The 10,689-nt window shown below is 37.2% G+C and overlaps 1 protein-coding gene across 1 annotated transcript; it reads right to left on the bottom strand.

Annotated features, from left to right (window-relative positions):
* Positions 1-9,598: 9,598 nt before the first annotated feature.
* Positions 9,599-10,475, bottom strand: LOC308518515 (serpin B6-like; the record flags this gene model as incomplete). Its single annotated transcript, XM_081090259.1, has 2 exons — positions 9,599-10,238; positions 10,342-10,475. The coding sequence occupies 2 exons, from the start codon at positions 10,473-10,475 to the stop codon at positions 9,599-9,601; spliced, it is 774 nt and encodes a 257-aa protein (XP_080946385.1).
* Between the last annotated feature and the right edge of the window lie 214 nt (positions 10,476-10,689).

Raw genomic sequence — 10,689 nt, 5'->3', positions numbered from 1 at the left:
CTTGAGGATAAAATGAGGTCTAATATTCATCTCTCCAAAAAGAATATATAGAATAAGAGAGATACATTATTTAAAGAACTTATTAGCATAATGTGTTTTAGGGCAATCTCTTGTGAGTTTTCTAGCTCAATAACAAAATTGGTTTTCTATATCTATAAAAGTCAAAGGAAGGCCCAGGGATATATTGATCCAATTGTTGGGCTAATGTTGAGAGGCAAGCCATGTCTGTGGGACCTGAGACACTCTGAAGTGACACTAATGCCTCTATGCATCTCCAAACTAAAGAAACTGTGCTCTTTTATTTGCACTTGGAAAGAATATGCTGGGAAATAATGCAAATAATTGGATAAAATGAAGGAAGCTAATACTACTATAACAGTTTTTCTATTCAATAAAACATTCTTACTAGATAGCTTATATGTTCTTTTTAAAGTCTCTAGTCTTAGAAATGTAATAATGGCATTTAAATATATATATATATATATATGCCTAAGTATTATATCTAGTATCTCTATTCCTAATTTAATTTGTTCTAACAGTTTCTTTAAAGTATATTAAATATAGAACATTTACTTTTGTGTTTAATCCACATCTACCCCCAAATTAAATTAGACACTTTCAAATAAAAAAAAAATAAAACAATACTCTACTTGGGAACAACTTTGTGCTATATTTAACCATAAAAACAAAAATAAATTTTATCAGCATCCAAATGTTATGACACTTAAAAAAGTATGTTTTTGTTTTGTAAAGCCATCGACTACATTACAATAGGAATACCAATCTAGTAGAAGTTCAGTAGGATGGAGAAAGGTTTTTAGTTGTCATGTGTTAGAGCTGAAGTTATAGTAGTTGTCTAGTGAACTAGGGACAGTTTTGACCAATTGGAGAACATGAAACTAACCTCATATACAGAGTAAATTAGTCCTGCCTGAGAATAATCAGTGTTTCACTTAGGAAGAGAAGCAGCAGTAGATGCATACAATTATTCAACCAAACAATAAAAATAAGAAAAGAATGGTTATCCCATTTGATGTTTAAAACACCAGGAACCTATCTATATAACATAGGAATATGCAAATTAGCCAGGATGCCATAACATCATGATTGAACAGCAGGCACCTGAGGCTGCATGGAACCTGGCGGGTGCGAGAGACTTCAGGCCGCGCCCCCCCCCGCCCCAGCGCCAGGCTGGAGGACCTGAGGCTGTGCCACCCCTGCCCAGCGGGGCTTGACAGGGGACCTGAGACTGCGCCCCCCACCCGGCGCCGGGCCAGGGGACCTGGCCTGGAGGGGCTTGACGGGGGTGGGGCCAGCCAGGTCTGGGTCTCACCCAGTGGAGGTGGGGCTGGCCGGGTCTGGATCTCCTGTGTTTTCAAAGCGCGTGTGGGTGGTGGGTGGGGACTTGACTCTAGGTCCCATGGCATGCCCCAGACTTTGACAGGAGGTAGATTTCCATATACATTTTACTAATTTTCTTTTATCTCTGACACTTCTATTATAGAGAAAGGGCAAATAGCAATATTAAACTATTTCCTCTAATTAATTCCCTTTTAATGTGCACGAATTTCATGTACGGGGCCACTAGTATGTAATAACTTCAAAAACACAGTACTACTCAAGTCATTCATTGAGGTCAGCAACAACTGGCTCTTTAATCAGTCCAAAGCATAATCTTGTTCCTTGGAGCAAAGTCTTTCAAAAATTATGTTCCCTTTTCATGGAATTGGAATTCATTTTTAATTTTATACATTGTAATTTTTTTTTTTTTTTTAGAAATTCAGAAAACTGTGTTTCTGTATATACATTATATTAGTTAAACACATGAGAGTGCAGGCATTTGAGAGAGGATACTACCAATCAAAGACTTAGTGATTTATTACTTAAAAAGCACATATTAGAAATAAGTCTTATTACTTGTTAGTTACACATTTTACTTTGTCAACAGTTATATCCACTGGTAGAAGCAAGAAAAATTGAAAATAAGCATTTTGAATTCTTTTGAATCTTGTTTTCTCTCAGAATGTAATATGTTTTCAAGAGCAAACAATCGACACTTTTATTTCCTGTCGAGTTTTCATTTTTGGTTCCCCAAAGGTGAGAGAAAGGAAGAATTGCATTTCAGTTGAAAACACAGACATCAGGGAAAATATGTATGTCCTTCCTAAGAATCCTTATTCTTAGTACTTAGTAATGCTTTCATTTATTTTGTGCTTTTCAAGCCCAATGACCTTTTGATTTCATTGAATGGAATGCTGATTTCCAATTCAGATGAATGAATTTGAAATTACTAACATGTCAGAATAAGCTAGTAGGGTAAACAACTTTGGTTACATACATTAAAACTGCTTTTTAATTACAGCAACACTTAATTGTAATACTCATTAGAATGTGAAGTGAAACAACAGAAAACCTCTGAGCTTTCCCAATCAAACTAAAAGCTTAATAGAGATTTGCTATTAAGTGTTTCTCATACTTTGACATTCAAGGTAAGTATACACAAACACTTAATTACATAAATCATTTTTTATTCCTTCAACAAAAACAAGAAAATATTCTCAGAAACTAGTAAGTGCTATGAAGAAAAACGAAAGCAGTGTAAGATAGAGGGAAATGGGATGACTTTTCAGAATTGGTAGCAAGAGAAGGTCTCTCTGAGGAACTGACTTTGAGCCAAAACTCAATAAAGTTAGGGGCAAGCCATGTGGATTTCTAAAGGAAGAGCATTCTAATGGAAAATAGAATGTGAAAAACTCCGCAGCCACGGAGTTCCTGGTGTATTTAAGGGTAAGAAAAAGAAGCCAAGGGGCCTGAAGTGTACTAAGAAAAGCCGGTAATAAATGTATTTGGAGAGGTAGCTCGGAGCTAGATTTAATTGGATTTCATTTTATTTTTTAAAGTATATTTTTTATTGATTTCAGAGAGGAAGGGAGAGGGAGAGAGAGATAGAAACATCAATGATGAGAGAGAATTATTGACGGGCAGCCTGCTGCACGTCCCCCACTGAAAACTGAGCCAGCAACCTGGGCACGTGTCTGGACCTGGAATTGAACCTTGACCTCCTGGTTCATAGGTTGATGCTCAACCACTGAGCACACCTGCCCGGCTCCCTATCTTTAATCTGGATGTGAAGAGGTAGTTTCACCAGGAGCAGGGGTACTCTTTGGGCTTTGTAATCTGAAATTGGAATATACCTCCCGACAAAGTGTCTTTCCTCATATGATATTAGATATCAAACTTGATTGAATAAAGCTCATTTTTCTGTATTTTATAAGGAAAAAAGAAAGAGCTTTGCCTAGTAGGCTGAAATAAAATTATGATAATGGGAGGAAGCCCTCATAAAAATTAGCGTTTTGGTGGATTATCTTTAAAACGATATAGCCATACTTGTTTTCCTTTGTGAAAGGAAGGATACAAATGAAAGGAAAGAAAAACGTCCTAGAAGTAAAAAATTATAAACATTAATGAGAATTTAAATAAAATGTGATTTCAAAGTATTAGTTGGATTTAGTGACAATAAAAAATCATTATATTTTAAGCATTCAAGAGAATATTATAATGTGATATAATTTTTATGGACCATTCATTTTGCAATACCTTACCTAATGTATGCATATCTTGGATTCAGACAGTTAAAGTTATTTCAGTAACCATATCTGAGAAGTCTTTCTGTAAAGAGACTCATATGCCTTTGTTTAACCAAGAGTTTCCCAACACATCTGACCATAAAACTGTGTGTGTGTGTGTGTATGTGTGTAAATACTTACTGAAATTCTGCAGTGATATTGTTCCAATGATTAAATTCTGGGAAATATTGATCTAGGAGGCTATCATTTCACTAAGGACAGCCAAAATTCAAACATATGATAGGTATTGTATTTAGTTTTTACCCTCCCAGGCACAATGTCTGTGGGTAGAGTCTTTCAATTTAAACTAGTGTCAGGTCATCTAAGAAAAATGAAGTTCAAAATGTAAGTTCAATTAAAGCTGAATTTTCTGCTTAAGAGAACACAGTTCATTGACATCTGACAATTTAAACATCTGACTATATTATGGAATCCTATATAACAAAAGGCTAATATGCAAATAGACCGAACAGCGGAATGACCAGTCACTATGACATGCACTGACCACCACGGGGAAGACGCTCAACACAGGAGCTGCCCTCTGGTGGTCAGTGCGCTCAGTCAGAAGCTCTGAGCCGGGCTCACAGCAGGCGAGCGCAGCAGCGGTGGTGGAAGCCTCTCCCGCCTCCGTGGCAGCACTAAGGACGTCCGACTGATGGCTTAGGCCTGCTCCCCGTGGGGAGCGAGCCTAAGCCATCAGTTGGACATCCTCTGAGGGCTCCCGGACTGTGAGATGGTGCAGACCAGGATGAGGGACCCCCCCACCCTCCTGAATGCACAAATTTCGTGCACCAGGCCTCTAGAATAGTACATAAATACCCAAGAACACTGACCTTACTTCTGAGCCAAAGATAAATGTATAATGTTTCTTGGTAATATGTGTAGAATCATGTTATAATCTGGTTTCTAAGCTTCTAGCCTTTTTTTTTTTTTCTAATCCTCACCTGAGGATATTTTTTCTATTGATTTTTAGAGAGAGTGGAAGAGAGAGAGCAGAGGGAGAGAGAGACACACATCTATGTGAGAGAGATGCATTGATTGGTTGCCTCCTGCATGAGCTCCTACCAAGGCCACGGATCGAACCTGCAACTTAAGTACGTGCCTTTGAAATGGAATTGAACCTGAGACCCTTTGGTCCTTGGGCCAAGGCTTTAACCACTGAGCAATCTGGCCAGGGTAGAAGCTTGTAACTTTCTGAATGCAAGATTATTGAAATCATCAGCTTATACTTTGTTTCCTTCCTTATCTCTAAACACTGAGACTGAAGTCATTGGTTCTTGAATGGTCTACTAAACACAACACACATCTATTAATGTAGATCTATTTTTTTTTACTTTACTTTTGAAAATTGCTTTTCTTTTGAGACCAAAATGAGATCTGAAATAAAGCAAAAGCAAGACACAATTTTATAGATCAGTGATGTCTATCACTTGGAAATGCAAATCCCTTTGCATTTCCTTCAAACAAAAATAATCAAACTTTTTCTTTAGATCATCCATTGGAAAATTCTCATAATGATATCCTCCATTCATGGATGGAATGATGGGATAATATCCACTTATTATAATAAAAACTTTCAACAAGATAGCATTCACAAAACTTAATGGCTCAAGCAAAGATTAAATGTATAATTTCAGCAAGCACCTACATGGCTTAAGAAGAACAAGTATACACAAATTGCCTAATATAACTATTCCATGTACAATGCAGACGACAAAGGAAGGATTGGGCCTTCAATACCTATAAAACATGCACAATAGCACAATATAATGAAATGAAATAAAATTTTATGAAAATAAACATTACAAATGATAAGTTTTGTAATAGTGTTGACATTTCAAGTGACCTATTATGATTATACATATAAACATAAAATGTACATACATTTTACTATGAAAATTTTAAGTGAATAACAAAAATTTTACATTATAAAACTTTTAAATGGGTGTAGTGAATCTTCCATGGCTAGTAGGTTCATGTTGAATTAGATGGCCTTTTACCTCACATATCATAAATGTCTCAAACTTAAAGTATTATTTCAATTGGACTCTTTTTAAGAAGTGCTCCTCCATGCTTAGCTACTTAGGAGAAATATAACTATCATCAAGCTTAAGCTAAATATATAATTATCAACTACAGGTAAGCATTTAGTATTCACTATTTTGTGACAGCCTTCAAGTTAAATAATTATAAGAACAAAACTGTACCACATTTTACACAATAATATCCATCAACCATGCTCCTACTCACTATGCAATTCAACTATATTTTACTGTATAAACTAATATTCACAGTTTTGGTATCATATTATCTATCCATTTGAAATGTTAGAGATGAAAAAACAGGGATATTCTGTGCTCCAACTTCTAAGTTTAGTACTTCTCAAGGCTGTGCTCATTAAAAGCTAGCTTCATATTTCAATCAATAATTTTTGTGTCCCTTTTCCTTTATCCATATCATCTAGAACAGGGGTGGGCAAACGTTTTGACTCGAGGGCCACAATGGGTTCTTAAACTGGACCGGAGGGCCGGAACAAAAGCATGGATGGAGTGTTTGTGTGAACTAATACAAATTCAAAGTAAACATCATTACATAAAAGGGTACGGTCTTTTTTTTTTTTTTAGTTTTATTCATTTCAAATGGGCCGGATCCGGCCCGGGGGCCGTAGTTTGCGCACGGCTGATCTAGAAGTTTATATTTGGTCAATATTAAACGAAATACAGTAAAAGTATTAGTCTGAAGTAATGTTAGGGAATATGTATCTAAACAATTTGATATTAAGTTCACTTTGACAACTTTCAAACCATAAGATATTAGTACTTACTGAAAAAGTTAACAGAAAAAAAAAAGGTCTGTTTCTATTCTGACATGAGTCAAAATACAGCATTTGTGATTTGATATGAAGAGCTATAAAACAGATCTACCATTGCTTGCTAATAATATCAATAGTAATATATAAAACTAGATTTGTGCACCAGTGGGGTCCCTGGTTCTGGCCTCTGCCTTCTCACAATCTGGGACACCACCAGTGCATGGTCGGGGCCGGGGAGGGACCGTGGGAGGGCTCCAGGGTATGTTTGGCCCATCCTGCCCAGTTCTGATTGGTTGGACCCCAGCAGCAAGCTAACCTTCTGGTCGAAGTGCCTGCCCCCTGGTGGTCAGTGCACATCATAGCTACCAGTCATGCGGTTGAACAGTTGCTTAGGCTTTTATATATATAGATATATATTTACATAACTATGCATCATAAAATGGATTAACATTCCCAGAGATCTATATAAATATCCATATATAAGATAAGATATCAACTGATGAAATTGAGATATTTTTTTCCAAAATTTCCCCAATACTTTGTTACTCTGAGTGAAGAAACATTTTTTTTGTAAGTATCAGTCTTCTGATAACGTAATAATATCAATATTATAATTTTCCTCTCAGGTACTCAAAACAGACCAATCCTATTGTGTTGTCAACACCTGGATAGAGGAGAGGATGTTGTTTGAACACAAATGCCACGCTAAAGATTTATGTCTAAAAATACAAAAAACTAATACAAAATACACAAGTTTGCTGATAAAGTGTTTGTTCCCTGCCATCATTCTTTGATGGAGTAATTGATTTGAGGAACCTGATTTGCCTCAGGTGCTGAATAAACGATTAAGCACAGACAACTATTTTATTTCCATGTTTCACATTCAAAATCACATGCTCACTTGGTCCAGTCAAAAGTGCTCAACCAGCCCGACCTGTGTGGCTCAGTGGTTGAGCATCAACTTATGAACCAGGAGGTCACAGTTTGATTCACAGCCAGGGCACATGCCCAGGTTGCAGGCTCCATCCCCAGTGTGAGACTTGCAGGAGGCAGTTGATCAATGATTCCTTCTCATCATTGATGTTTCTATCTCTCTGTCCCTATCTCTTTCTCTCTAGAATCAATCATATATGTGTGTGTGTGTGTGTGTGCATGCGTGTGCATGCGCTCAACCAGTACCCTCTAGTCTTTCCTATAAAATATCCCAGTTTAGTTACTTGCAAACATATCACAAGTGTTTTAAAAGTCCTAATCATTAAGACTTATCTGGAAAATAATTAAGAAAACTGTCCCAGTGATATTTTCTTTTTTTAACCATTTCTCAGATCATGCAGATTGAGCACATGAGTACAGAATCACAGGCTAGAATTTACTTTGAGGAGTCATTGGTTTCATCTACTATTCTATATTTGAACTATTATAAACAGACAAGGCACTCAATTCTTTTTTAAAATAAATCTGGATCGCAGTAGGAAACAATAGAAATACAAATTTAATCACATCAGGGAAAGGAGTAAAAAAATTCAACTCCTGAGTAAAATAGAGCATTGTTAAAGGGCTCAACTTTTCATCATCAAAACAAAGTGACCGTTTTATATTTCAGGTTCAAGTGTAATATACAATTTATATTTCCTTTCCAGATATTTAAAGCTAGAACTCTCAGTTCTATCTATAGGGTTTGAAAAGAAGTCTAGCATTTATACTATAATGTTTATGAGTGAATAAAAATGAAAGCATTTCAATATTACTTTTACTTTGAATTACTTCAACAGCATCTTACAATTTTACAACTTAACTGACTGAGAGATAAAACATGACGCAGTTTGCAGGACATTAACATCCTTTCCTTTTCAAGTACAACTCTGCTTTGGTACGAAATTTTCTTGCCTGTTTTATTTTGCTTTTGCTTCTGCACTTTTACAAAAATAAGACGCATATATTTCAGAAGGAAGGGTGTACCTAACTGTATAAAGATTTTCATTTGTATTCAGTTTAGGTGCAACGTATGCTCAATTAATTTATATGGCCAAACTGAGGATTGCATATTCAGCTTAATTTAGATCTCGATCTTTAAAAGATTGAGATTGAATAGTGTGCCTTTTCCTTTGTGTGTCCTGAGTTTGTTCCACCTTTCTACAATGAAAGAATCTCATTTTGCCCTTTATTTCAACCTAGAGGGTAGTAAGTCACTCCCTCAGGTGTAATAACCCAGGCACTAACTGTGATTCAGTTAGCAAGATGGTGATAATGGTAACAATATCTCAGAGTCTTTTCCCCCAGAGACTCTCAAAGACACCACCAGTACTCACTCTCCCACATTATGAGTTTCATGAACTGTACCTGAAGGTTTAAATGCAGCCCTAAGCTGAAAAGTATTTTTTTAAGTGGCACCTTGTTATTATTATAGCATACATCTGTTCCCTGTGTGCCTTTGGAGTTGTCTCAGCTTATGACAACAACAAGTTTTTACAACTGTCAGCAAGTGCCAGCACAACTGGGGAAGGGCAAGTAAGAATGTCTTGTACTGCATGTATCAACAGTATTACTCCCCATAGTCCTTTGCTGGGGATCGTTATGGAGTAAATATATACTTAGTAGAGTCAAATGGTGCCAGGAAAAATTATCGGGGTCATGCGAGGGGGGAGAGAGCTGAATGCTGTCAAGCTGTTTTATTTTATAAGAATAATCTGGCATGTCACTTTTGCTCAAAGCAATATGTCTCATTAGTGTCCAAAAGGCATTTCTGAGTTTTTTTATTTATTTATTTATTTACTGGATATATTTGTGTACCAGTTAACAGTGACTAGCATCTCTCTAATATCTCCTCTCTCATTCATTTGCTCCATGGGGTGAAATGAAGAGGCACAACAAAAATTGAAGGAAGAAACTATGAGTTTTTGAGCAGCTCATCTTTGATCAAAAATTATTTTTAATAACGATGGAATGAATGAAAATGTGACAGAAGACAAGAAGAAGAGGTTAAGATGAAGTATTGGGAGGGTGTAAAACATTTCTTTTTTTTTCTTCTTCAAAATCAGGCTCTTTATTTATGGATTGTCACCGAAGATTACTTTGGATTTCAGGCACATTGTGAAGTGTCAGAGGAAGAGTGGGTCGGTAGGAGAGAGGAGAAGGGCTGCATGCAATACTGACCATTCCCCTAAGGGAGGGAGAATTGGCCACAGAACAGAATACCATTGGTTTTGCTGTGCTGCATAAAGAAAAGGAAGTCATGGTCAGCAAGAACCTGGAGGTGATTCCTGCACATTGAAACATCGTGATGGCCCAGGTGGAGGCTGCAGCCACGGTGCCTTCCTCGTTGACCTCCATAAAGGACTTGTGCCTGACCTTGGACAGAAACGACAGTCTCTCCCAGACGACATTCCAGGAAAGTCTGCCCTGGAATGATCCGCTCAAAGGCATCAGTCATGCCCAGAGAGCCAAGGACAGCCTCCATGTCGTTAAACATCATTTGCCCCGGTTTCTCCTCATTCTCGCTGGCTTTAAATGGTCTTCCCTGGGTTTTCTCTTTGTTAAACTGATTATCCCAGTTTCCTTTGAAGTAGATGGCATTCATGAGAACCAGACAAGCAACTTGATTAACTGAATTTGGAGACAGCAACTTTGTAATTTTACCCTCTGTCTTGTTAGTTACACATCCGGTGTTGATTTGTTTTCTAGCCTCCTCTGTAGCTTTGAAGAAGTCAAGCTCTTCCATCTCTGCTTGGTAGAATTTGCAGCAGGAATCTTTGAAAGATGAGTTGAAATCATAAGCATCATAAGACTTTTCTCCAAAGAGCCTGTTGGCAGTTATAAGCGAGTGCTATGTGTCAGTCCTATTGACTTTGGTGACACGCGATTAGAAACCCGGATGGGCATAGTCACCTCCGCCACTGCTTTTACTGAAAGTGCCTGGACCGTCTGGGCCGAGGTGTTTCCTTTTGCCTCATGAAGACCAGGGCCAGGCAGAGGAGATGCTCATAGATGAGAAAAAAGATAAAGGCAAAAGTGCCATTTGCTTCCAAGAGAGTATCCATGATGGTAAGTCCTAGAGTCTTGGCAATGCAGCCAGAGTAAGAGGAGCAATGGCAGCAAATGCATTTCTAATATCGAAGATTTTTGTAGACTTTGAAAATAATAATCAAATATGTGTTTGAAGGTATTAAAGTTGCAAGGGTAGCATAACAAATTGAACTATAATTAGATCACTTTTATCATTACACTATTTCGACTGTCATAGACTTGTTAAAG

This window comes from Myotis nattereri, assembly GCF_964212035.1.
Source record: "Myotis nattereri genome assembly, chromosome: 4".
NCBI lineage: Eukaryota > Metazoa > Chordata > Mammalia > Chiroptera > Vespertilionidae > Myotis > Myotis nattereri.
This window is presented reverse-complemented; position numbering and strand designations above follow the sequence as displayed.